General features: G+C 33.7%; 3 protein-coding genes across 11 annotated transcripts in view; 2 read left to right on the top strand and 1 right to left on the bottom strand.

Annotated features, from left to right (window-relative positions):
- Positions 1–8,950, bottom strand: part of LOC144971557 (von Willebrand factor A domain-containing protein 3B-like) — a 62,864-nt gene extending 53,914 nt beyond the window's left edge. For 3 of the 8 annotated variants that reach the window (XM_078912584.1, XM_078912586.1, XM_078912588.1), the window contains exons 1-2: positions 8,694–8,804; positions 5,416–5,543 (exon numbers count right to left, since the gene is read on the bottom strand). In XM_078912584.1, coding sequence (XP_078768710.1) covers positions 5,416–5,479 — 64 coding nt within the window. In that variant the 5' untranslated portion in view covers positions 5,480–5,543; positions 8,694–8,804. Of the gene's footprint in view, positions 1–3,683; positions 3,723–5,415; positions 5,544–8,693 lie in introns of all 8 variants that reach the window. The other 5 variants (XM_078912583.1, XM_078912587.1, XM_078912582.1 and 2 more) reach the window with 3 other exon arrangements.
- Positions 5,605–7,695, top strand: LOC144971884 (uncharacterized). The gene is made up of 2 exons (XM_078912958.1): positions 5,605–5,669; positions 7,248–7,695. The coding sequence occupies exons 1-2, from the start codon at positions 5,605–5,607 to the stop codon at positions 7,693–7,695; spliced, it is 513 nt and encodes a 170-aa protein (XP_078769084.1).
- A 2,634-nt stretch (positions 8,951–11,584) lies between the features above and the next one.
- Positions 11,585–27,056, top strand: LOC144971556 (palmitoyltransferase ZDHHC20-A-like). Of its 2 annotated transcripts, XM_078912579.1 has the most exons (12): positions 11,585–11,742; positions 12,567–12,593; positions 13,294–13,388; positions 14,208–14,328; positions 14,882–14,951; positions 16,092–16,124; positions 16,940–17,060; positions 17,573–17,705; positions 19,932–20,058; positions 21,088–21,162; positions 24,226–24,323; positions 26,882–27,056. In XM_078912579.1, the coding sequence occupies exons 1-12, from the start codon at positions 11,628–11,630 to the stop codon at positions 26,917–26,919; spliced, it is 1,053 nt and encodes a 350-aa protein (XP_078768705.1). In that variant the 5' UTR covers positions 11,585–11,627; the 3' UTR covers positions 26,920–27,056. The 2 variants fall into 2 exon arrangements, with proteins under 2 accessions (XP_078768705.1, XP_078768706.1); XM_078912580.1 differs by lacking the exon at positions 21,088–21,162.
- Positions 27,057–27,904: the final 848 nt, after the last annotated feature.

Below are 27,904 nucleotides of genomic sequence, written 5' to 3'. Positions count from 1 at the left end.
ACGGACCAACACACAAACTCTGTGTAACCATGAACTTTTATAGTCTGGTTAATACAGTTTAGTGAGAACAACTCACAAACGCGGATGGCAAAAACAATAACAAAGGCCTGAGTGACGTCATCTGCATACTATCTATACAGCTTAGTGAGAACAACTCACAAACGCGGATGGCAAAAACAATAACAAAGGCCTGAGTGACGTCATCTGCATACTATCTATAGCTATATGAAGAGATAGCACGTTGCAAACTGTTTATATAAGATCGCAAACAATCTTCACAAAATGTAGATTTGAACCATTTGTGACCCATCGTCTCAAAACGGTATTATGTCAAGGTCAAGGTTAATCCTCCTATGAAAAGTGAATCTAGACATAAATTGATGAGAAAATGAACTTCGGAGTTTTCAGCAATCCAAGAAAATAGTATTTGTTTTCCTTCATACTAAAGTGAAACTAACCCCAAATTTCGTGTTTGTGGCTATAAATTCATTTTCCAGCAACTAATTCATCCCGACATAAAACCGCTTTGAAACGGTGGGTCACCGGTTTTTGGCCAATCAAAACATGGACTTTGTGACACACCTTCGCACGTGCTCGGACAAGCATGTTTGGCTGTTTATTTTGTTTGTTTGTTGCTTAGGTCTCTTCCAACACAATTGAGGTTATATGAGAGACCGCTATTTGGCTGTTTATAAACAATAACGTGAATGGAATCGACCTCTCTTTGATCATTGCTATTGTTTTTATACCACCAAATGGGTGACTAGTTATCACACAATTTTCCCGATCATATTATAAACGTTAAAGGTTACACGTAGTTTTCTGTGTTGGTTCTATTGATCAAGCGGTAGAACAGTGGGTATTTTACTTCGACACATACCATCGATAGTAAAACCTGTGAAATTTGCTGTTTACCAATCACTGCCGTTGTTTTAGACAGCCTTTTTGGTGACTAGTTCTCGTTAAATTCGATATCGATCAGACTATAGATAGAATGCGCTTGGATAAGAAACTCATAACATTGCCATCCGGAAGTATAACGGACCAACACACAAAACTGTGTATATCTATGAACGTTTATAGTCGGGTTAATACAGTTCAGTGAGCATTACTCATAAACGCGGATGGCACAAAACAATAACAAAGACCTGAGTGACGTCATCTTCGAACTATCTATAAAGGTTAAAGGTTACAAGAGTTTTATGTGATGATCCGGCTGGCGGATGTTGTGAGTATTTCACATAAACGTACAGCACCAATAGAAGTTTCTTCTTGTGTCCCATCCGGAGGATGATTAGCATTTTCCTAATCGTCTAACACGAGAAAAATCGGGAAAATTGTGGTTGGGGCTTATAAATGTTTATTCATTTATCTATTCCACCTTTATTCTTATTTATTTGTTATTTTTTTCACATTTCAAAATTGTTATTTTCTCCCCTTTTCATGATGTGAACAATTCATAAACAAGCGTGATCGTTGAAAGCATAGCGGTGATGATATTAAGAGAAGTATGCCCTTGCAATAAATGGGGGAAAAGAGAAAAAAAGAACAAAAAAAAAATAATAAAATAGATCCATGCAGGATGGGATTTACGAACAAGTGATGGCAGGAAGACAAGAGCGAAAACAGAAAGGAACAATGTGTGACCCATCGTCTCAAAATGGTATTATGTCAAGCTTAATCCTCCTCTGAAAAGTGAATCTAGAAATAAATTGATGAGAAAATGAACTTCGGAGTTTTCAGCAATCCAAGGAATAGTATGTGTTTTCCTCCATACTAAAGTGAAACTAACCCCAAATTTCGTGTTTGTGGCTATAAATTCATTTCCAGCAACTACTTCATACCGACATAATACCGCTTTGAAACGGTGGGTCACATATAATAAAAAGATAAGAGTACAACCAGAGGAAGTTAAAGGCTTAGAATTTCTCTGATATTTCGCATGCAATTGCTGACTTTTTGCGATGACGAGCGTTTTCGTGTTTGAAATTGAAATTGAAATATTAATTTAATTGACGTGATTAAATGGTGATAACAGTTTTCTTTTTAAAGAAAACAAATGTAAAATTACAAAGCGAGAGATTATAGTATGTATTTCAAAAGTTGTAGATTAAATATGTAAAAGACCTTGGACAATTTTATCTTTTTATTTTTTTTTGGCTTTAAAAAAATACTGATTCTTTGTTTCAAAAATGAATAAATTATGTAACAATGTATGAGGGCTTGGGGTATAAACATTTATCTGCCAAAAACATAAACAATATCAAACAGTAATGCAATAATATAAGGGAGTGACTTTCAAACTTGTCGCATTTTCATCACTCAGAGAAAAGTATATCGGGTTAGGAAGGAAAAAAAAAAAGGGATGGGGGGGATTAACATTACATTACATGCACGTCTGTCTAATCATAACCTTAACGTAACCGGTATTATGTTTGAAAAACTACCGGGCTAGAAACTGGCATTTTATATTTCATATGCTTCTCCTTGAGGGCATAGTATTTCAAAAGTTGTAAATAAATCAAATATGTAAAAGATATTGGAGTTTTTAGGGGTTTTTTTTAAACTTTGAAAAATAAAAAAAAATCTTTAAAAAGCTGATTCTTGTGTTTTAAAAAATAGGTCTGTATGCAATTTTTGTGGTTATGAAGCAATAAACATAGTACAATGGGTGTTTGGGACGTGGGAAATAAACAAAATCTCTCGTCTATTGGAAATTTAATATAACAACTTCAAAAACGAATGAGATATAAACAATGAGCGTTTCGGGCATACACATTTACCAGCCAACAACATAAACCATATCAAACAGTAATGCAATATAAGGGAGTGACTTTCATCATCAGAGAAAAGTGCAGTTTTGTTGTTGTTTTTTTTTTGTAATTTATTTAGTGACTTGTCTGGTGTGCCTCATAAAGCAATACCCTCAGTGTTTTGAAACCAAATTTTTCTCTGGTGATTCTAAGGTGTCCAATAGATTGGTTGAGATTGTTAACTTATTTTCTGTCTGGGTGTGGCTTAGTAAGGTTTCGAAAGTCAACTCCCTTCTCAAATGTTTTAACCATAATGACAAAAATACAGATCCACTCAATATGGTAATATTGTTAATCATTGTTTTTTGTTGGGTTTTTGTTGTTGTTGTTGTTGTTGTTTTTGTTGGTGGTGGTGGTGGTGGTGGTGGTGGCGGCGGTGGCTATGTCGATGTTGTTTTTCGATTGTTTTCTTTTTAGTTTGTTATGTTATGTTGTCCCCCTTGACTGAGAAGAGGCATCGATGTGATGAGATTTAAATTAACAGCGGGAGATTGAAGAGATGAAACTATATTTGAACAAACGCCGCTTCAATGGACACGTCACGTGGAATGAAAATTAACAAAAAGAATAAAACACGCATTAACAAAATACTGAGCAAATAAAGTGCTATAAAATCACATGCAAAATACTCTTTTATTCTAATACGCCAACCAAAAGAAAGGTGTATGATTTCACTGAAAAGGAATAAATAATAAAAAGTAAAAACTCAACAAATGTAGTATCTTGTGGATACTCTGTAAATGTAAACCCCCCTTTCATAATAGCTACGATATATTTATGTAAATTTGCTCAATCTATCAAGCAGTGTTATAGCGCCATTGTACCAAGCAGGTAAAAGCATAAATTATTTGCTGTTGAAAATGGCCTTACCAACTTGGGACCCGCTAAATTCATCATCCTGTGAATCATCTGGGTTGCAGGAAGAAATTAACTCCAAACTTAAGACCATAATATATTGCAGAATAGTTATGTGGTATATTATATACATGCATCATACAAAGGTATGTATATTTGAACTATTGAAGACTGTTATATATATAAACATTGATATATCGGGATATGTGAATGTATCAAGAGGTTGATTTAAATATTGAGAGAAGGCGTATATGCTTTGCTTGTTATGTTGTCAGAGAAATGTAGGTATAACTAAGATAAGCAATGATATGCATGAGTTATCATTAAAGTTTTTATTTTCTGTTTTTAGCTTTTCATCATATGAGTCATTGCATTAATTATCAATCTAGCGTTAAGAAATTTAGACATGTCCCAAAAAAAAAAAAATGGATATTGAAGGTCAACTAAATTTTATGTAAATGGATACATAAGTACAAAAGACATAAATGAAATTAAAATTTGCAGTTCTTTCTCAAATGTCAACATGGAATCTTTAAATTCTGATCGCAGAAACGTTTTATGCACATTATATATGAGTCCATTATTGTTCTAAAGTGCCGTGACCAAGTTTAATTCTTATCTTACACCCATGATAAAAATTCATATAAATATAATTTTCAAACAATAAGAGGAGACAAAATCAAAAAGCATGTCGGGCAACAAATTCAATAACCTTTGAAATATACATTTAATTTTAATCAAACCAAAGGAAACATACTTTCTTTTCCATACGGTGGAAATCACATGTCAGTGTTAAACTAGCACTCTTACAATGTACAATCACTGTCAGGCACTTTTTCACACTTGAGTCTTGTGGAATACTGTGATTTACCCCAGGAATCAAAAGGGGATATGAAAACCGTAATCATGTTCTGATTTTGTGTACTCACATTGCCTTTTCCATGTTTAAACACTATTAAATAAAATAATCTACATTAGCTATACTACCACCATCAGTCCTCCATTTAATGTTTATGTTTTAGTTTTTTGCTACGATAGAGTGTCTGAAAATGGCAAATCCCTGACGATGTGCAAAAATAAAACAAAACAATTGAGGTTTGCTTTATAAATATTGCAGGAATAAAAAAAATTATTATGAAACTTTTTTAAGCTTATAAAAAATGAATACGAATTGTTAATGATTGCAATTGATAAAAGCCTGAAACTGGCACTGCTGAAAGCTATAAAAAAGGATATTGTTGTATCATCTTTGAGGTTGATTAATTCTTGATTTGTTCTCTCTTTTGTTTTGTACCTTTTTATATATTTATTTTCTTTCCTTTTCTTCTTCTTTCTGTTCTTTCTTCTCTTTGTTTTTTGTTTGTTTTGTTTTTAAAGGGAATATAATATTAGCAGTGCAAGCATTTGTAGTTGGTTTCTTTACACAGCAATATATATTATCAATTATAATCATTAACTTTTGAAACAATGCAAAGTATCAATTGAAATGGCATAAATAAGTAGGAAAAGATTATTGTCTCAAAAGAGATCAAGATTAAGTTGTGCATGAAGCAGTTATATAAGTAAACATATGTCTGAAAGAGAAATGCATAATCTGGTGAACAAAATTGTGGAAAATTTTCCAACAACCTACTGTTTGCAATACTCGCAATCATCTTCTGAAAAATGAAATAATCTAAAGATTTATTTATCAATATTATTATTATTATTTATTTACTTATTTATTCATTTTTTAGCAATTACTTACTTGGAGAATAAGCATTCTTCATATATGGGTCAACAGACAAAAATTTGTTTCGTATTGCTGTCATTTTGTAGTGAGTGCATCAAAGTACATCTGTCCCCAACTCCAACTGAGTCTGTTTAAAGAATGAACTGAAATAAAATCATGGGAATTGTATTAGATATGTTTGAAAAAAAAAATCAACAAAATAAAATGTCACCATTGGCAGAGCAACAATTTGGAAAATTCTGGCCCATTATGAAATCCCTGAGAAATTGGTAATCCTCATCAAGTATGCTTGCAGGGTTGTACATGAAGATCAGCTTCCTGACAGATTTGAAATTAAGACTGGTGTCAGGCAGGGATGCTTGCTCTCACAATTCCTCCTCATCCTTGCCATTGATTGGCTTAAGGAGGAAACCTCCAAAGGGCGAAGAAATGGCATACAGTGGACCCTGTGAATACAGTTGGATGATCTGGATTTTGCAGATGATCTGGCTCTTTTGTCTCAAACTCAGAATAAAATGGATGGGCAGGATTAAGAATGAAGGAGAATGGAAAAGACAACAGCAGAAACCAATGGGAGAGGGAATAGGGAGAAGACGATGGAGGTGGAGTGGAAAGAATGACTCCGTTATAATAAAGAAAATATTGGACAGGAACCCTCAGGTCAGAGGATCAAGGGGAACAATGAGAAGAGTTAAAGAAGCTGATATACAGAAGTGATAAGACATGGAACGAGATAACAAAAAAGTTAGCTCAAGATAGAGAGGGATGGAAACTGTTTGTCCGTGGCCTATACCCTGACCAAGGGTGAAAAAGGCAATGATGATGGTGATGTGATGAAATACCTATCACCATAGATGACCTAGAAAACTTCACAATTTCAATCCCTTGGCCATCATGTACTAAAAAGTCCTGCATCGGAATTAGCACCTATATTCAACCTACTTTTTCAAATCTCAATCAACTCCGGTGGTACTGACAGACTGGAAAAATAGCAAACATTACACCAGTCTTCAAGAATGGAACCAGACCTGAAAATGATTGTCCCATATCACTAACCAGAACATGTATCCATTTCAAATTATTGAAACACATTATTGGTAGTAAACTCATGCACTATTGCGAGGAACAAAATTTGATATGCCCTCAACAACTTAGATTCCGCCAAGGACACTCATGTAAACACAGCTTCTTGGGTCAGTGAATCAGGTCACTCATACAATGGACATTTGATACCAAAAAGACCTAATTGTTTTAGACTTTTCAAAGGCATTTGACAAAGTCAGTCACAGCTTACTGGTCCACAAATTCAGAAACAAAATAACATTCTCTTTAGATCAAATAGATCTCCAAGGAGGCCTAGACAAATTGGCCTTGTGGGAAAGTGGATGAAAAATGTCTTTTAATTCAGGAAAGATCTCGGTTGTACCCATATTCAGATGCTAGTTTATTCAACAACCCAACTTCTATCTCCACAGATTTTTAAAAAATCTCCACAGATAAAAACGTGCACCAGTCACCCACAACCAGCTAGATATCCTGGAGTGACCCTTAGTAAAGACATGAGAAGGGGCCATCAGATACAGGCATCACAAACAAAGCCAATAAGAGCCTTGATTTTCTTCAACAAAGCAACAGAATTATTCGCATATAAAACGTTAACAAGTAAGCGTTTGGGACCCATACAAAGCCAATAGCATCAATATTTTTGAGAAGGCACAAAGACATGCTTTGTCTGACTCCATCACAGCATTTGGAAAGGCAGGTCAAAAAAGCTAACAGACTGCTTGGACTGATAAGGAGATCTTTTGACTATCTTGACTGTGACACTATGAAGTTAATGTTTGCAGCTTTGGTCTGACCACATTTGGAGTTCAAAACTGTGTATGGGCACCTTATCTTGAAAAGGATAAGAAGCTTATAGAGAGTGCGCTTAGGCGAGCAACAAAGGTCGTTGGTGGACTCAAGGACTTGAGTTATGAACAGCGCCTGAAAAGAGTAGGACTGCCAAGTATGGTCTATCGACGTTTGAGAGGTGATATGATTGAGACCTATAAGTTCACACATTGCTTGTACGCGACTCAGGATAGGCTGTTCACAGTAGACAAAAAATCAGTCACCAGGGGCCACTCATATAAACTTCTGAAACCCAGAGTTAAAACCACCCTTCGACAGAACTTTTCTACACAGAGAGTTATTGAACGTTGGAACGCATTGCCAGCAAACGTTGAAGCGCCGAGTGTCAATGCATTCAAGAATAGATTAGATGCTGTGATAAAAGTTATATGCATAGTGTAGAAGTGCCTCCCATCCAAAATAGCTATGATCAAAAGATCAGTAAAGAAAGTGTAGTGTAGGCTAGCCCCTGATCACAAGATCAGGTAGGGAAATGCATTAGATCAGTTGTGAACAAGACATTCAGTGACTGGAAAGACTCGGCGACAGGCCAGTGGCCTAATCAAGCGACGTCGATACCTTCTATTCTATTCTATGCTATCCATTAGATAACCAGACACTGACTGAGACATTATTAGCACCATTTAAAAACTTGGTTTGTCTACATTGGCCAGTCACTGAAAACAATCAAGACTGTCTGCCCTCTACAAATAACACCATTGCAAATTAAACTTTTAACGAACAACAATCTACAACTATAACCCCCCCCCCAAAAAAAAAAACAACCCAAAAAACAAACAAACAGGCGTTGCAATCATATCGCCCACTCCATGGCATACACAATTAATAGATCGAACACAACACATTGGCAAGAGCATTTTCCACAAAGCAAAAAGACCGAAGAAGAAGAACAAGAAAAAGAACAAGAAGAACAAGAACAGAAGAAGAAGAAGAAGAAGAAGAAGAAGAAGAAGAAGAAGAAGAAGAAGAAGAAGAAGAAGAAGAAGAAGAAGAAGAAGAAGAAGATGGTGACGATGATGAAGAAGAAGAAGAAGAAAAGGAGAGAAGGATGAGAATGATCGAAATCAATACAAATTGGAAAAGAACAATTAATATTGCTATTAATGACTTAGTCAGGGTAACTTCTACTATTCAAATTTAAGATTTAAGTTACAAGACAATAAATTGTATTGTTGAAGTTTTTGTTCTTTACTGCTTTATTTTAGATTAGCCTTTAGTCTTAGTCTTAGCCTTAGCCTTAGCGGAGCGATTCAAATTCGAGAAGTGTGTGACTTTTTATCGTTTTATCAATTCCGGGAATCAAGTTTTAAAGTCTAAGGAATATCACTTCAATTATAAACTAATTAAATATCAAATATCTGAATGTGAATGTAACATACTTCTTCCGAGTTATCATTATAAAATCAAGCCAATCAAGTATCCTACACCATTATTAGAGGGTCACTGTTAGAATCGTCCGTCGCCATTTTGTACACACTCGGACTGTTGCTGGGGAAAACGTAAACAAATGAAGTTTGTTTTTCAAAATCAAATTTTTTGTTTCGATTGGCTGTTTTCAGTTATTATTCTAAAAATGGGACATTTCACCATCAATTTAATAAACATTACCCATATTTTTTATTTTGTAATTAGTTATAAATTTGTGTTCATAAATTGATTACGTCACAAAAATTTGTAAATAGATACGGCTCGGAAACAAGATTGCCAAATTGGAATTTTTACTACCAGATATGAAGTGAATAGAAAAGTGCCAGAAGACAATAGAGAATGAAAATTTTTTGCGGCGGTGGTGGGGTTTGAACCTGCGACCTTATTGGTACGACAACTCCGCCTGGCAGGTGAGAGCGTGGCTCTACCGTGTGAGCTATCAACGAACACAAAAATATTCGTTTCAAACTCAAAGTCATTACTAGATCCCTCTCTCACCCACTTCTTGAGACCGCCGATTCGTTCGTACACTACCATCGCGAATAATTTTGACCAGCAGTTAAGCTTAATAGCCAATATTCTCAACACAAACATATAACATAGAAACGATTGAGACATTGAGTATGCTCCGGTGTATGGGGTGAATTTTTAATTCAGAAAAGTGAGTGGAGCAGGCACTTATGTTGGTAACAACAAGATATGAAGTGAATAGAAAAGTGCCAGAAGACAATAGAGAATGAAAATTTTTCGCGGCGGTGGGTGGGTTTGAACCTGCGACCTTATTGGTACGACAACTCCGCCTGGCAGGTGAGAGCGTGGCTCTACCGTGTGAGCTATCAACGAACACAAAAATATTCGTTTCAAACTCAAAGTCATTACTAGATCCCTCTCTCACCCACTTCTTGAGACCGCCGATTCGTTCGTACACTACCATCGCGAATAATTTTGACCAGCAGTTAAGCTTAATAGCCAATATTCTCAACACAAACATATAACATAGAAACGATTGAGACATTGAGTATGCTCCGGTGTATGGGGTGAATTTTTAATTCAGAAAAGTGAGTGGAGCAGGCACTTATGTTGGTAACAACAAGATATGAAGTGAATAGAAAAGTGCCAGAAGACAATAGAGAATGAAAATTTTTCGCGGCGGTGGTGGGGTTTGAACCTGCGACCTTATTGGTACGACAACTCCGCCTGGCAGGTGAGAGCGTGGCTCTACCGTGTGAGCTATCAACGAACACAAAAATATTCGTTTCAAACTCAAAGTCATTACTAGATCCCTCTCTCACCCACTTCTTGAGACCGCCGATACGTTCGTACACTACCATCGCGAATAATTTTGACCAGCAGTTAAGCTTAATAGCCAATATTCTCAACACAAACATATAACATAGAAACGATTGAGACATTGAGTATGCTCCGGTGTATGGGGTGAATTTTTAATTCAGAAAAGTGAGTGGAGCAGGCACTTATGTTGGTAACAACAAGATATGAAGTGAATAGAAAAGTGCCAGAAGACAATAGAGAATGAAAATTTTCATCTTGTTGTTACCAACATAAGTGCCTGCTCCACTCACTTTTCTGAATTAAAATTTTTTACTACCAAACCTTTAACCCGACTGGTACATAATATATGCAGGTCTGACTCCGAGGATCCTTATGTTGTAATGGACAATAATTTGCGTTTTTTAAAAAATAGATTTCCATTACAACAATGAGCCTATAAGGCTTTGGGTTATCAGGCCTGCAAATAAGTGCACGTCGCTTTAACCTCATTCCAATCCATAACGTTATATCGGCGAATATCGACAATTAAAAAAGATCTGAAGAAAAAAAAGCTAAATAAGTTGTTATAACTGGAAGAAGAAGAAGAAGAAGAAGAAGAAGAAGAAGAAGAAGAAGAAGAAGAAGAAGAAGAAGAAGAAGAAGAAGAAGAAGAAGAAGAAGAGAAGAAAGAAGAAGAAAGAAGAAGAAGAAAAGAAGAAAGAAGAAGAAGAAGAAGAAGAAGAAGAAGAAGAAGAAGAAGAAGAAGAAGAAGAAGAAGAAAGAAGAAGAAGAGAAGAAGAAGAAGAAGAAGAAGAAGAAAGAAGAAGAAGAAGAAGAAGAAGAAGAAGAAGAAGAAGAAGAAGAAGAAGAAGAAGAAGAAGAAGAAGAAGAAGAAGAAGAAGAAGAAGAAGAAGAAGAAGAAGAAGAAGAAGAAGAAGAAGAAGAAGAAGAAGAAGAGAGAAGAAGAAGAAGAAGAAGAGAAGAAGAAGAAGAAGAAGAAGAAGAAGAAGAAGAAGAAGAAGAAGAAGAAGAAGAAGAAAGAAGAAGAAAGAAGAAGAAGAAGAGAGAAGAAAAGAAGAAGAAGAAGAAGAAGAAGAAGAAGAAGAAGAAGAAGAAGAAGAAGAAGAAGAAGAAGAAGAGAAGAAGAAGAAGAAGAAGAAGAAGAAGAAGAAGAAGAAGAAGAAGAAGAAGAAGAAGAAGAAGAAGAAGAAGAAGAAGAAGAAGAAGAAGAAGAAGAAGAAGAAGAAGAAGAAGAAGAAGAAGAAGAAGAAGAAGAAAGAAGAAGAAGAAGAAGAAGAAGAAGAAGAAGAAGAAGAAGAAGAAGAGAAGAAGAAGAAGAAGAAGAAGAAGAAGAAGAAGAAGAAGAAGAAGAAGAAGAAGAAGAAGAAGAAGAAGAAGAACAACAAGAAGAACAAGAAGAAGAAGAAGAAGAAGAAGAACAACAAGAAGAACAAGAAGAACAAGAAGTACAAGAACAAGAAGAACAAGAAGTTATGTATTTGGCTTTTTCCTTGTAAAACTACTTGGCAAGTCCTACTGTGAGGCTGTTAGGGGAGATGATAAAGAGTGACTGGCTGACCGAGTGCGACGAAAGTCTACTTACTAAAACTGACAAAATGGCCCCCAGAGCCTGCCAACTCTGCTTGGAGGCTCTGAAATGGGCACCGGTAGTTTTTATCACTCTCATCGTTGGATGGTCTTACTATGCTTATGTTGTCCAACTGTGCATATGTATGTTTATAAATAATTTAATATGTATTCTAGATCAGATTTCACTACAACAATGTTTTTTTCTTTGTCTGTGTCAGTCCAGTCCAGTCATTCATTTTGATTTTTTAATTTATGGTTTTAATTTTATGTCAACAAAATTAAAACGAAGAAAGAAAATGTAATTTTATGAGTATGAACTATGTGCTTTTTAATTTTATTTTTTTTATCTGGAGGATTTCCGTGCCTTGTGGTCCTTGTGGTAAAGAAACTGCCTCACTCAAAAATGTAGATAGACGTCTAGTTTAGTATAGCGGTGTATTGGTGTATGATTAATAGACGTCTAACCTTGTATAAGTGAATAAGAATAAGTGTGCCTTTAAGTTAAAAATTATTTTCGGGAAAGGACAATTCATTATTTTCAAGAGAAGTATATTATATAATGTTACACAACTATCATATTAGAATATATGTAATTTTTGGCTTGAGTTTGCTTGCATTGATGGACCGATACATTTTCCTCCTTTCTGACAAAGTGCTATTATGCCATTATCATCATCACTGTTCTATTGTCCATTTTACGCTATAGAAACCGGGATAAACTACGGCTCCATGAGCCAATGGCTTTGAAGGACTACTTTTTTTTTTAACTACCGGTTTTGGCTGTAATATATTAATTTATAAATTCAAGCTGCAAAATGTTGGTGTAATACTTCTGTTTGTAGAATGTTTGTTTTAGATAGTACTTATTTGTTTACACTACACATTATTTATTTTCCACTTGCACAACAAACAAAGTAATGTTATGTAGTATTCTCTTATTTATTTTACTGTCTTTGTCTTTTCAGTGACAACTGACACAATCTACGAAAAAGGTATATAATATGTTCTCATAATAGATTATCTATCAGTTTGTTTTATTTTATTGCTGCTTGAAACTGATAAATATGGGATTTTTCTTTATATACTATCATTGAAAATGAATGTGGTTTATTTGTCATTAGTATTTTAGTTTTTTTAAAATCTCATTGAAAGCTCTAGGTTTTTATCATATTTTGGGTTTAATACTTAATCCTACCAATTTTACCCTTCTGAATTCCCATTTACTGAGTTGAAATAAAGATGTGGTCACCTTTTAAAAATTACTGATTATATAATATAAGAAATTACTAGAACGATTTTAAAAATTGAACTTATGTTTACCCACTGTACAATTATAGATAGAAGGATGCAGAGATTATTTCAAAGGACATTTCTCAGATATTAATTTTTTGAAAAACAAAAAAAAAACAAGAACAAAGCAACAAAGACGATTGATTCTCTTACCTTTATGAATCAATTTCTTTGTAACTGTGCTTGTCAGAAGGCAATCTTTACCTGAACTATGAAAACTCATTCAAACATTCATCATCTTTTTATTTTAAAGAAAATATATTATCTGCATTAAAAAGCCTTGAATGATATTTTCTAGATTCAGTCAATTTTGTTTATCACTTACCCCATCTATACAGTCATTTTGTGAAAAATTTATCCTCTTTTAATTCTAATGAAATTTTATTTTATTTTTCGTTTCAGTGTTTTTCCTCCTGTTTTATCACCCAATTCTGTTCTTATTTCTGTGGTCGTTTTACAGGACCATTTTTGCTAAAGTGCGTCTGCCACCAAAAGAGGTAAACTTAAAAACAAGTATTATTATATTAAATTAAGTTTGGTTTAGATAAATGTTTAGTAAGATTGTGAGATATTTGTTTATATGCATATGTATGCCAAAATACATCCTTGGAGACACAAAATATTTCTGTCTTAACTACTACACTACTACTCCTTGAGCTAGTATAGCTCAATATGTGGCAGTGCTGATGGTTTTCTGCGGATTCGTGGAAATCAGCGATTTTGGAGGCAGAAGAGGAATTTCCTCCTTTTAGACCTCTTTCGCGATTCTCGCGATATCCCGCTTTTTCGAAAATGTTTGCAATATTATCACTCACTTTTCATTTCAGCAAAAATTTTCCATAAATGATCAGTGAAGACATCTAAACTGTATAACTGTAAATGATAATTTATTATCTCTGTTGCTGTAAAAATGTGGATGAAAGCCGTTAAAATGGTGCATAAAGACAAATGTTCAAAATTTTCCTCCTTTTTCACTTTTTGTCACCATCAGCACTGATATGGTAATTGACATCATGCTGTCCACCCAGCAGTCACAGATAGCTGGGTCTAATATAAGATCTAGTAGAAAGTGTTTTGTGGCAGACAAATGTCCTAATCAGATTTCAAATACAACAGAAACTAGGGTAAACTCTCATTTCCGTGGTAGTTTGATAGGATCAATTCTATTAGAGAATTTTCAGATAATATTGTTATGGACGATCTTCAACATTTTAGGGGTTTAATAAATTATTCTTTTTTCAATTTTATTAAGAATTTTAAATCTGTTCAAATTTTTCATGGATTGTTTTGTTTTGTTTTTTTCCCCTCCCCCATAGTTTTATTTGTCAAAACCAGAGTGGCAGCGGCTTGAATCTGAACGTGATGAAACTGTACAAAAAGAGTTGTTGGAAAATTTTGCAAGGAAATTGCCTTTACAAAATAGAACAGTAGCAGGATGTGAGTACTTCCAACCATTTAAATACCAATTCCCTTTGTTTTCCTTTGCCTTATTCAAAATGTGATTGGAGCCTGACGGGTCATTTATTTTGGGATATTGGAATATATGGAGGTTGAGACTTTAAAAATTTTAAAATTTATTTTACTCTTTTTCACCCCTTGAGGCGGCAGCTCTGTTTCTTTCTTTCTTTCTTACTTTCTTTTTTATGTATATATTATTTTCTTTAGCAGGACCTTTTTTTTACCATCCTGTGAAAAGTTTATTGAGTGCAACTGAAATATTTTAACTCCACTCTGTCCATTTGATTGAATTGAATGTGATGAGTTGGTGGTGAGGTGGTAAATCTTTAGAACAGAAATTTTTGGTTAGAAGGCTGATACTGATAGATAAATCTTTTTGTTTGTTTGTTACCTTGTTGTTTGTAAACCTGTAGAGTTTAAAGGCGCTATCTAATATATCTTATTAACAAACTTTAAAACTGAGAGTAAGGTAATAATATGTGTTTGTCCATAATTAATTATAGATATTTCTTTTTTCCCCCTCCTTTTTCAGTTCCAAGATACTGTGAAAAGTGCAAATGTGTGAAACCAGATCGATCTCATCACTGTTCAGTTTGTGCATTGTAAGGAGCTTTTTTTTTTTCTTGCAATATTATAGTTGTGTAGTAAATTTCTCACTTTATACTACGACAAGATGTGTGGTGATATCAGAAAATCATGCTCATGTAACCAGGATACTAAATTGAGATAATAGCTTATGTTACATTTACAAATCTACAGAGAAATTCCGATGTATGGCCATAGCAAGAAGAAAATCAGTAACCGAGAAAAGCTGGTTTGAGGATTTTTTTTCTACATGTCAGATTTATAGAGGGTGATTAATAAAGGGTGTATCTGCATTTGAAAGTTCCCTGTATTATTTAGCAAACTAAAATGTAAAAGAATGCAATGATTTGATCAAAATTAACCGTTGAGATGACCACACTCAGTAGTCAGTAGTTGTTTCAGTAAGTTGTGCGTGGGTTTACCATGTCGCCATACATATGTTGACTCATTGCCTCAAAACAGGGTGGTTAGATGGTGATAATTGAATCTATCCAGAAATATGAGACTTCTTCTAACATCTTTATGTGTTATTAAGAGGAAATAATTTAAATTATCAAGACACTGAAAATTAAGATGTATTATCTCTGATCATTGTAAATTTAAATTCTTTTTGGTCATCTAGAATACTGGATTGAAGCAGTAAGTCATATATTCATATACATTCTTTCTTTAAATTTCATATAATTGATAGAACCCTTCTTGTATCATTACTCATTATTTATCTATTTGACATGGCGGATTTGATGAAATGTGACCCATCTACTCAAAACTGTTTTTTGTTGGGAGGACTTAGAATCTTAAAATGTAATTTATAGTGAAAATAAGTAACTTGTGATAAGTTTATATGTTTCACTAAAGGAAGTTTAAATGTTGTACTAACGGCAATGGTTGCGGTTTTCTGAAAGTGACAAGAAATAAATCTCGTATTTCTGGTCAATTTGGCTATAAATTAAAATCAAATGTACGTATTTGGATCACTCCAACATCATACCATTTTGAGACAGTCTGTCATAAATACTATTAGTGTGTTAATAAGGGGGGGGGGGGGGGGGGGGGGGGTCAGGATCTGAAAATAAATTACTTATAATATTTTTGTATTATTGTTTTTGAATGTGACTCTAGTTTACATTGAATTTTATTTTTTTCCCTACTCCTAGATGTGTGTTGAAAATGGATCACCATTGTCCTTGGTATGTAAAACGTTTTGTTAGATTAGATATCTAATTGTGAAACATAGAAACATGGGGGTGGGGGGGGGGGGGGGGGGGTTCTATTTCTTGGTATTGTATTTTCCTCAAAACTCGATTCTAAAATCGCTTTAATTTATTTGTTGACATGTTGACACGTAGTTTAGGAAATTTCCTTTACTGCTTGATTTTAGTTCAAATTTGACCTCAAAAGACATTAAAATTATCAATATTTTTCTTATGAAATAATATGTCTTTAGAATTTTAAAACTTTCTCCTCTTCCTCAAATTGAGAGATTATGGAGCAGGCAATGGTGTAAGGTAAAGATCTGCTCCCTAATTTTTCAATTTGATGTTTTCAAAAGTAAAAATGGAGCTACTCAAATGACTTAATCCTAGTCCTCTTGTCAGTGTTTGTGTTGTGTGATGCAAGCGAGGGTTCACAGTGTAAAGCACAAACTCTTGTGAAGAATATAGGTATTGAAATTGTTCCAACTATCGGGAACCCCTGTGGTGTAATGGTAGCGTGTCTGACCAGTAATCAGGAGGTCTGAGGTTCAATCCCCAGTCAAGGAAGACTGATTTTTTAGGATTTTTTTTTTTCTTGTATTTTTCTTTCTTGCTTTGTCAGGCACTTTTCATACTTGCTTCCTAATTTTTCCTAATTTGACTATTGAGATTTGACTAGAAAAGATGGCTATGAAACTTCATTTCAGGCCAAAATGTATGCCATAAGTAAAGTACATATCTTCTTTAAGATTTTGTTGTTGTTGATGTTTTATGATTTTAAGCAATTTCTTTGATATTTTGATTTGCAGGGTCAACAACTGTGTTGGTTTCCACAACTACAAATTTTTCATACTCTTTCTGGGGTATGCTTTACTTTACTGTTTCTATGTGGCAATGTCCACACTCAAGTATTTCATAGATTTTTGGTCGGTAAGTCATCTCTCATTGTTGATTTTCACATAACTATGACATTGATTTGCTTGCAGTTGGTAGTGCCTTTGTTTAAGATAAAATAAGAGGCATTTATAATTTGATTATTTTCTTTAACTCTTACTCCCATACTTACCTTTGCGGCAGGCGATAAAGTAATGTTAAAAATATAGAACCTTTGTAAAGGCATTTAGAGGAATTGTATAAAAATAGTTGTAAAGGTACACAGAAATAAAAACAAAAAACACTCACAATGGCATTGCATGACTCTACCTTCTCAACACCTCAGATTAGGTTTCTTTTTAGATGCTTTTTGGATGGCATTTCAGTCCAATGGGATCTTTTCATATATTATGTTTGTATGTGCTATTAAAAACAAAAAAGTTGTAACAAAACGGTACTTATAAATCAGCTCAGCCTTGTAATTCAACTGGTTAATTAAAAAATCAGTGAGATTGAAAGTCTTATAATCAAATCTGTATAATTTAATGTTATTACATTTTTGTTTTCAGAATGGGGGTGGCTCGGGTGTGGGTAGATTTCACATCTTGTTCTTGTTCTTTGTGAGCATCATGTTTGGCATCAGTGTCATGTCATTGTTCTTTTATCACATTTGGCTATCTCTTCACAACAGATCCAATCTAGGTAAGTCTCAATCAATATAGTCAGTAAGTTTTCAGGCCTGTAAATTCTCAACTCTGAAATCAGACAATCCATTATTCTCTACCTCAGGGGACAGACATACTATTAGACAAAAAAATATTTAAAGAAATTTGCTCCGGTATGAAAAAAAAAAACTAAGCTATAAGCCTAAATTAAAATAAATCAATCACTGCGAAACATAAAAGGGGGAAGGGGGTTGTTATAGGTCGTAGTCGTAGTAAAGGTCTTAGTTTTTGTCAAAGGTACTAGGTTTTATTTTTTATTTTTTAGGGTTAGTTAATGATGGCCCTTAGCTTGAGTTTTTGTGACCGGCCGTGGAAGCGACCTGCGGGAGTGGTCGGAAACAAATGCAATTTTTGTTTCGTTTTTCGGATCGTACTACCACTTCAGATACATCTTTTTGAAGAGGAGAAGCTAAACTACGAAACAGTCTTTTTCTGAAGTCGATCGGATCACTATAACTCGAGTTATTTTCTTTTGAAATCAATGCAATTTTTAAACCTTAAGAACATAAAAACCCGTTGGGCGACATTATTTAAACTTCGGAGACATAAAATTCAACTATTAAATATTTGAATGACACAAGATATGCAAGAATTAAACTTGACGCACGACTTGTTTAACTCTCCGCAAAAAAACACGATTTTAGACTTACCGCTCAACTGAGCCGGCATTCTGTGGCTATGACGTCACGCTGTAGCTGACCTTTGGACCCACGGTCGCTGCTGATTAAACACCACGCTCTACCTCCTTTATTGGCTTATTATTGATATTAACTTTTTGTTTTCATAATGTTTTTTCATGTAAGAGCATTTTATTCTTTTATTTTCATTCTTATTTGTTTATTGAAGTAAAAGTACGAAAAAAAAAAATAATGGTTGCCATGGGAGTCGAACTTCCGCCATCTTTGTTTACGATTGAAACTAGTCTGTGTGGCCCCCATGGTAAATATTGAATAAATATCTGTACTGGAGTCCTAAAAGTGAAGAGCTGAGCAAAGCCCACCCCCCCCCCCCCCCCCCCCCCCCCCCCCCCCCATCCACACACACACCCTCCCATCATCACCTTTGGTTTATTTGTTTTGGATTTTTTTTTTATTGGGGAAGGGGGGGGGGGGGGGGGGGGGGGGGCGTCATGTCGTATGATGAACGTCCTTTTCTCGGTAAATTTTAACTTTCAACAGCCACTTTTGGTCCACCAGTCAGTCATTTAAAACATTTTAACGTTCGGTTTGTTTACAGTTCTTTGAGAGTCCCATTTATCTTATTAAAAAAAAAAAAAATTAAAACGGATTTATCTACAGTCTGTTTAATTATAGTGTGTTGACTTCCTTCAAACCCTCACTTTTCATACTTAGGCAACAAGGAATTGATCCAATATAGCCTATATCTTTTTCACTCCAAAATATTATTCCTTTTCATATTTTGCTTCATTTAACTTTGTTTTGATTCAGATGAATACTTTCAAATGTTTAAAGGATGTCAAGGAGAAGATTGCTGCTATTGCTGAGTCTCAAGGTCAAACTCTCACGTACTCAGTAGTAGTTCATAAGTTATGCCTATTCATGACCACCAAAGGAAGAAAGAAGACAATAAAAGCAAAATCCAGTTTATAATGAAAGAATAGAATTTTACCTATATTTTGATTTATAATTCATCAAAATCCGTCCATTTTTGACGAAGTTACGTCTTCATAGGCAGTTGTTATTATTGTGTTGTCTGAACTCGGTCACAACTATTGCAATGGTAAATTGGCGTTTTGAACCGAAAAATATTCATTCTAAAAATTCATAACTCTATGAACGAATTGTAGATCATCCAAAGTTCAAAAGCAGGAGATTCAAGGGCCACATGCGAGCTGCTTCCCCTGTTAATAAGCAATTATAAGATAGTTCTTTATTAAATTTTTTGGAAATTCACAATACGCCTATTATTATAATTCAATATTGCTTGGATTAATCTCTAAGTGGCACATTTGTGATTTACAAGAATGTTCCAACTTGTTATTCCTAATAATTGTAAATTACCTAAACAAAGCCTTAAGAAGAGTTTGATAATGTACTATTTATTAAATCTTGACTCAAGCAGTGAGTCATTATCTTTATTATGAGTAACATATAAAAACGAATTTAATGATTTTTTAAAATATTTTTTTTTATTTGGAAAATCATGGCGAAATCTATTCTTTTTTTTTTTAAATCACTTTCAGAGGCCTTCAGGGCACCCATCTTTCAAACAGGACCAGACAAAGATGGTTTTAGTTTAGGATCATCTGCCAATATGGCAGAAGTGTTTGGGGATCAGAGGCGATTTTGGTTTCTGCCAGTCTTTACCAGGTTTGTACTCATAGCTTTTTAAAACTGGTATTCTAAATTTGTAAAAAAAAACAAAAAAAAACAGAGTTCTTCAAAGCCATTAGGCCCATGGACCTGGAGTTTATCCCGGTTTTTATAGCGTGAAACAGACAATATAGCTAGTGCTTGCTGTCCTTTGGATAGGATGCTAGTCTATCCAAATTTGTACTTGCAAGAAATTTTTTCAACCTAATATTTACATTCCATTGGCATCAAGGATTTCCTTCTTATGTTTTTTTTTGTCTTTTCTAAATTTTTAATTTCAGCGAACACATAACAAGTCGTTTGATTATATGTGTGTGTTTACTAGGATTAAAAGAAAATGCCACCAGCTGTAAAATGATGACAACACAATCTTAGCTTGATTTTCAAAAGACCCTGAGTTTTACAGACAGCAAATGATTTGATTTAATTTTTATGATTAGGTATCACTAGAGACTAACGGATATAAATTTTTACTCTGGGGACAAGCATTAGCTAAGATAAAATCAAACTAAGCAATGGAAGTCCAGTAGAATGTGAAGTAAATCATTACTCCCATTAATAAATGACTTACCCACATGTGATCTGCACGGTCGCTGCACGAATTGACTTTTTACCAAGACTTCAACAGTTATTGAATGCATTAACTATCATATTGAGTTTTCATAAAAAATTTTTATGAATAATTATTTGAAAGAGTGATGATATTGATTTGATCTCAATTCTCATTTCATAATGTAATGCACTGCCTATAAAAATTGTGTTAAGGTCACAAAGATATAAGTAAAAACATTGTGTCTTATCTGACAGCCGCTATCATTCCCCATCAGAGATGTTTCAAAGTATAATACAAATGTCTTATTTTACTATTTATATAGGTTTATTAATTAGTTGAATGTAGTATGGGAATCTTGCATTAAAAATTACTTGCAAAGCAAAATCCTATGATCTGTCGAGTTTCTTTTTGAGATCACATTTTCACCGATAACCTCTAGGTTTTTCTTTTTTTCCTCTTCTCTGTTTTGGCAGTCGCGGAGACGGTGTCTCTTATGCATCCCGTTTACAACCCACCCTCAACTATAACACAATGGGAAGCACCCCAAGGTTAGCCACCTATTTCTTACTCCTGGTCCTTTTGCTCAAACATCTCCTGTTTTAGGTGTAAAGGAATGTTAAAGGTGCTCTTCAGGAACATAGCAGTTTGATTCTGTTTAAAGATAATACATTTTTTTTTCTATATTACGTACAGTCCAACCTGCCTGTAGTTGATCTCCTACACAACACTAATTTTTGTTTCACATATCGCTGTTGCAAATATGTAATTTGTGTGGCTGTAGAAGAAATGTCTTATGCAGTTTTCCTAATTTTTTTTTTTTTATCTTTAATTAAGCTCAAGTTAAGTTAAATTTGCATCATTGCCCTAACTCTAACATAGTAGTGGTAGGAAAACCGTAGGAAGAGTGGTAAAGGAAAAATTGTTACCAAATTTTAACATCAAGCTTACAATATTGCGTATTATAATAAATGCAAAGAGTCTTGGAAATTTATATTCACTTAATTATATATATATTTTTAGAATAAATAAAATCAGACAGGGATAGAATTACAGGGTGAACTTATGGGCTTGTTGTGACTTGAATATGCTCCATTAAAAATAATGTTTAATCTTATATTATGTTTTTTAGCAACATGATTTATTGTTTACCAGATTTCTAATGTTGTATTCTTATACAAATGATATAGTTAGGCAGTCAATAAGACAGACAAATTTACATGCTTAATAATGTCATTGATTTGAGCAACTTAAATTAATTTTTAGGACAGATTCTTTCTTTTAAAATCTGTTTACACATTGAACCAAAAAAACAAAACAACTTTATTACACTAAGATAATATAGTGAAAATGGTAATGAGCAGATTTGATTACTAATAAAAAAATTTCTAAATGGTAAAGAATAATTATAACTAATATATAATGATGAATAAAAATACATTAGCTCGAAAGGGAATCTTGTCAGTTCATGGCTGTCTTAACCTCAATTGAATGTTCTTTGTATTTCACCTCGACAGAAAATGTTCTTTAATAACCCACAATTCTTTCATAGCTATCAGACTTTCTCAAGTTGACTGAACGCCTATTTACCGATCTCAAATTTTGACTTGTCCATAAAAAGAACAGAAGCCCAATGAATATGGACATATTCTATTTTGCCCGTACAAGCCAACACTGCTTGAATATTAAATTTAATAATCCCAAAATACTTTTTTCCCCCTTAATTCAACCTCTATTCTGATGAGGTTTGCTTACTCTGACCTATTTTCACAGTCATGAGGACTACATTTATAATAGATTATTTTTAAATGCTGCCACATTACCCTGTCGTTACTGGTCTCTCTCATGGTGCCTTTTAGCTGATAAGTCCTTAACTAGGAAATCTGTACTTATCAAAGTTCCAAATTTTGGTTAATATGGTGATAGATGTACAAATTCAATGCACTGGCCAATTACAACTTTGAACAGAGGAACATGAAGACAAAAAATAATGAGATTAACAAATAATTTTTAAAAAATTTTCTTTAAGCTATATATTTTATCTTGTAATTTTGATTCTGAAATAGAGAATTTATTCAGCTGTTATATAATTTGAACATTAAATTTCTTAATGATATTGAAAATAACAGTTGATGACAAATTGTTTCACAAATTATCCTAATACTCTTTGTGGTCATTTAGTTATTAAAGAAACAACAACTTTGTTCTACGTAAGTTCTGATATAGCTAGGTTGGACTGTTCTAAGAAAAGAAATGCCTGTGCATGTGAAATCATCAGCAGGATTAACAATTAAAATGACATACATAATTTCCATTTTTCTAATCAAAAGGTATTTTGTTCCTTTTAAAGAGCACTCTTTTACGTTGACAGTTTCCCCACCAATCTGTCATCATTCTCTCTCTGATCCCATCAAGTCTTTTGTTTGTATCAATATCATTGTATCTGTTCCCAGCAAAGTTTGATGTCTTGGTATTTAAAGAAATGATGAATTGTTACGGATTATCATCGTTCCCTGGCACCTTGTTTTCTGACATTTGTATATTGCTTGTGTTTTCACTCTTGTCTGAAAGAACATTTCACCCAACTGCACGGTTCATATAGATAAATTATCCGCTTGAATGAACCTCATTACCAGAGCATTTATTTTCAATTATGACATAATCTGATTGTGTGTTTCTGTTTGAAATTCATCATTTTAATAGTTAATACTCATCAATAACGAAATTTATTTCCATATTATCAATATGATACTGCTTGTTAACTTAATTACCTTATATATATATATATATAAATATGTTATTTAAAATAATGGCAATTAAAATAAAATATGTTTAGCAATTGCTTACTCTTAGTATGCTTGAATTTAAGTTAAAGAGGGTTTGCATTTTTATTTTATTTCTTCTCCATTCGTTTAGGGTTCCTTGATAGCCTGCTATATTTCCGAAGCATGGATATCCTACAATTTTTTTATTATTTGATTTTTATTTTTTCTAATCATGGTAGATTAATTTGTTTCTTTTTATACTGATTATGAAATTGATTGCTTTCTTTTCTTTTTTGTTTTATTCTTTTCCTTTTCTGAGCTGGAAGTGGCATGTCACTCTTTAAAATAAACCTAATCGAGCTTTGCTTTCTATTGGAATGGAAAATTATGTGAAAACATGTATGTTGCTACATGTTTTTGTTTATATGATTGATGGAATGTTTTCAGAATTTTTTAGGAATGCAGTAATAATGAATTTATATTTATCATCAGTGTTGGTTTATTGTTTGTTTTTTTAAATTGTTTTGTTTTTTAAATTTGTTATACAATTTTTGAAACAAATTAAAAGAAGTTATAACATTTTTTGCATTCATTTTTAGGTAAGTATAAAATGGGATGTATAAGAATTGGCACTTTTTTTTGTTGTAAATGTAATAGTCTCTGATCTTGTCATTTTTCCTTTTACATATGATTTATAAGTTCATTTTTCTTTTGATTTACAATTTTTATCTATAAGATAAAAGCAGAGTATTTATAATATATATCAATTTTATTTATTTATTATTTTTTTTTTTTGCTGTATGGTGGAAGATCTCAATTATTATAAATCTCTTTTTCTTTGATATTCAGTCTTGGGGATGGTGTTACGTATCCAACAAGGACTGTAGACTTGGATTCCGATGGGCTTTTGGGACAAAGACAGAGATGGATGGAAGAGGGAGAGAGTGGTGAGTTAATTACCGTTTTATCTTGAATTGGCAATGCATTCAGGAGCAAGATCTTTAAGACCTAATTGAATCTCAGATTTTTCAGAATCCTAATTAGATCTTGCCAGCTGCTGTGGCAATATTAATCATAACGCATTAAAAGAAATTTTTAAATGAGCTATTATGTAGCGCAATATCCACTAAATGTGCTCAAAGTGCTTTACAAGGGGTCCCTGGCCAACAGCAATACTTAACATGTAGGACGTGACGTGACATGACGCCTGTTCGGTGATGGATCATCTGTTCTACAGATTATATTTATTATTATTGTTACATTTATGATTTGGTAATATTGAAAGATGAATGTTTTGTTGTTAGTAGGTACAGAAAACCCAAATTTAGATTATATAATTGTTGTCTTTAAGTTGCATTCAATAGGTAGAACTTTTTTTCATGATTAAAATGGTATAAAAATTATTAAAATTGGTTAAAAATTTAAAAAGATATGTTATTTCGAAATTTGTAGAAAATCGCCCAAATTTGGGCTGCTTTGACAGCAACCTTTTGTCCGTTTTCAAAATGCCGTATTTTCATAAATATTCAAGCCAGACCTCTGTAACTTTCTAACAATACACATCTTTTTATAAACAATATGTGTATTTTTTTTCTGAGCTCAACTCTAAGTAAAATAGAAATAATTTGCCCCTAAAGTAGCTGACAAAGCCAAAATTGTCAATTTCAACACGAAGTTTCGAAATATCAGCGATTGTGCCCCTTGCCTGAGCCGGCATATGAGTGAAGTGAATACGGCAAATGTTGTAGTTGTAGTTTCGTTTTCAGTTGGCTGGTGACCGCAAAGCTATAAATCTTGCTTTCGTATACATCATTTTAAAGCTGAGATTTTAAACTTTCTTTTGATACCAGAATCGTCCAAATTTTCAAATTTTTCTTAATTTTTTTATCAAATTAAAGTTTTTAACTTGAAACTTCAAACTTTGAAAAAGATCATAAAAATGCGAATCTGGTATCGAATGAAAGCTTGTTCAATTTTCTTTCTGATGCAGCCATTGGCGTTACTATTAATAGCGCTGACGCGAACAGCCGAGCGGAGAGAAAAGATGACCGTCAGTTACGGTGTTTGAGTAGCGGAGTGCCGGTTCAAAAATCGGAGTTTAACCCTCTTCTTCAACTCAAAGCCATAAAATAACGGCAAATCCTATGAAAAAAGCATAAACATTTTTTAAAAGATGAAGATTTGAGATTTAATCTGATACCAAACACGTTTTATTTGACGGACTGAAAATGAGAAAAAGAGAGTGACGATTTGAGTTGAAATTCTCGGTTTGCCAATAAAGCTATGACTCGATAAGAGGGTTTGCCGTACCTATTGTTAGCTTTTCCCTCTCGGATTTTTTGGGTTGTATCATTGTATGTATCATCATAGTGAACACATGATATTTTAAAGTATTTCTCACCTGATTGAAAAGGTTTTTTGTTCTTTTCACTCTTTCTTTTTTTTTTTAGGTCTGGTCTTTTACTATTTTTTTGTTGTGCAAATGGTTTGCTGTGTGTATGGCTATTGTTCATGAGAAAATGTGTGACCATAGTATATGTGTCTTACCATGTGCAGAGCAATCAACTTAATATCTGAGCAATGGACACGACTTGAAATTAGACTGGAAGTCTGTAGTAAATAGTAATTGTCTCTTTCTCTGAATTGTTTGGATCTGGTATAGTTTACAATAATCCATTTGTGTCACGGTCCTAACCTGGTGTTCATTGCTCTTGTATCGGCATTTTATCGTGCAATCCAAGAGCCATCATCATGCTCGACCATCAACATCCATATCTATTTTCATTCAACCCATTGTGCTACAATCATAAGACTGTCTTAGTGTTTCTGGGTAGTGTAGTATGAGATTAACCCCCACAGGCTGAGAGCCAACTGATCTCTTTGCTTCTCTCTTTGACACTATGACTATGACTAAATTGTTTCTCTTTCCTCACGTCAGTCACATTGGCTTTAAGCAGAATGCCTTCTAAAGCTGCTGACTTCATCAGAAATTTGGAAACTATAATAAAGATGGAAATAAACGGACTGTCATGATAAAGTGGGAATTGACCTTTAGCAGGCAGTGCTTTATACTAAATTCATTCTCCCATTAGATCTAATGCCAGTTTGACAAAGTGCCAAATGCTGACCTTTGGACAAGAACAAACCAAGAACAAATGGATGTCCAGGTCAGACGCAGAAAGTGGCGATATGTTGGCCATACCCTGTGGAAAGAGCCCTGCAATATAACCAAGCAGGCTCTCGAATGGAACCCACAAGGCAAGAGGAAATGGGGTCGTCCAAAACAGACGTGGAGGAGAAGCCTTCACCAAGATTTGATTGTCTCAACTCTTACCTGGAGTGAGGCAAAGGTTTGTACCAAGGACAGAAGAAGATGGAAGAGTCCTGTTGAGGCCATATGCTCCGCCAGGAGCCAAGAGGCATAAGTCAAAGGAAGTCCAGTTTGAGATTGCATGATTATCAAGTTATACTTTTTAATGTATTTTTTTTGGATTTTATATTTCAGATTCAGCATTTGCCAATCGAGGAATAGATCTGGCCTAAGTTTGTCATGTGAAGGAAGTGGTTGAAAGTCCAATGAAAACCAGTGCTATACTCACTTTATTTAAGTTTGATTTCATTTCGTGGTCCAATTCTGTGAATTGTAAATGAGACAAGTAATGGGTGGTTGCATGATCTTAAGGATAATTGGATGGTGGTTGAATTATTTCATTGATTGTGAATTGTATCACAGAAATTATTCATTTGTAAAAGGACCATCCCAGCAGCAGATCCTTTCTTTTTTCTTTATTTGATGGAAAACAATGAAACATACGTTTTTGATATGAAGACAAGATGTTTACATTTGTATGTTGAAAGATTGTTGTTGTGTTTCCTATAATTTATTTTCCAGTTTATTTGATGTATGTTTGTTGGCAGATGTCCGGTTGTTGGTGTAGCATAATTTTCCTCGTTTCATATTTCCACTGTGCATAGCGATAGCTCATTAATGTAAACACCGCTCCTGTTCCTTTTTTGTTGTTGATCAAACTATTTTCCAAGACACTCTTGTATTGTAAATTTATATTTCAAATGTGTGGATTTCATATGTACCATTAATTCATATTGTTTTGTTTTGTTAAGAATCATTTATCAACATTCTGCTGTGTATATGTTGTGTCTTTGATAATAATGATATTATATGATCGTTGTAAAGAATCATAGCTTTTATTATTATAATTATTATTATCATTATCATCGTCATTATTATCATTATTATTATTATATTTATTATTATTATTATTATAATTGATATTGTTGTTGTTATTATTATTATTACTACTATGATGGTTTTATTATTATAATTATTTTTTTTGGTGCAGTCCACTCAAAATAAACATCTAACATTGACTTCTTTGCTTTGTTGAAAAGATAGTGTCGTGTGCAATCCACACTTCCAGTCGAGTGTTCTTACAAGACCCGAACAGTCCCATCTTCTCGTTTTCTCACAAAAAAAGAAAACCTCATTTTTATTTTTTATTTTCATGAC

This window comes from Berghia stephanieae, chromosome 4 (assembly GCF_034508935.2).
Source record: "Berghia stephanieae isolate SIO BIC M18660-M18661 chromosome 4, UCSD_Bste_1.3, whole genome shotgun sequence".
NCBI classification, from domain to species: Eukaryota; Metazoa; Mollusca; class Gastropoda; order Nudibranchia; family Aeolidiidae; genus Berghia; species Berghia stephanieae.
Note: the sequence above shows the minus strand (reverse complement) of the source record. Positions and strands in the feature narration are given on the sequence as shown.

Bases quoted from the DNA above. Each gene is read 5' to 3' on its own strand.
- LOC144971884 (XM_078912958.1), top strand. From the start codon at position 5,605: ATGTCACCATTGGCAGAGCAACAATTTGGAAAATTCTGGCCCATTATG. The intron at 5,670-7,247 runs GTAATCCTCATC...TAATGTTTGCAG, and splicing joins ATGAAATCCCTGAGAAATTG to CTTTGGTCTGACCACATTTG.
- LOC144971556 (XM_078912579.1), top strand. From the start codon at position 11,628: ATGGCCCCCAGAGCCTGCCAACTCTGCTTGGAGGCTCTGAAATGGGCA. The intron at 14,329-14,881 runs GTGAGTACTTCC...CTCCTTTTTCAG, and splicing joins AAATAGAACAGTAGCAGGAT to TTCCAAGATACTGTGAAAAG. The intron at 21,163-24,225 runs GTTAGCCACCTA...TTTGATATTCAG, and splicing joins ACAATGGGAAGCACCCCAAG to TCTTGGGGATGGTGTTACGT.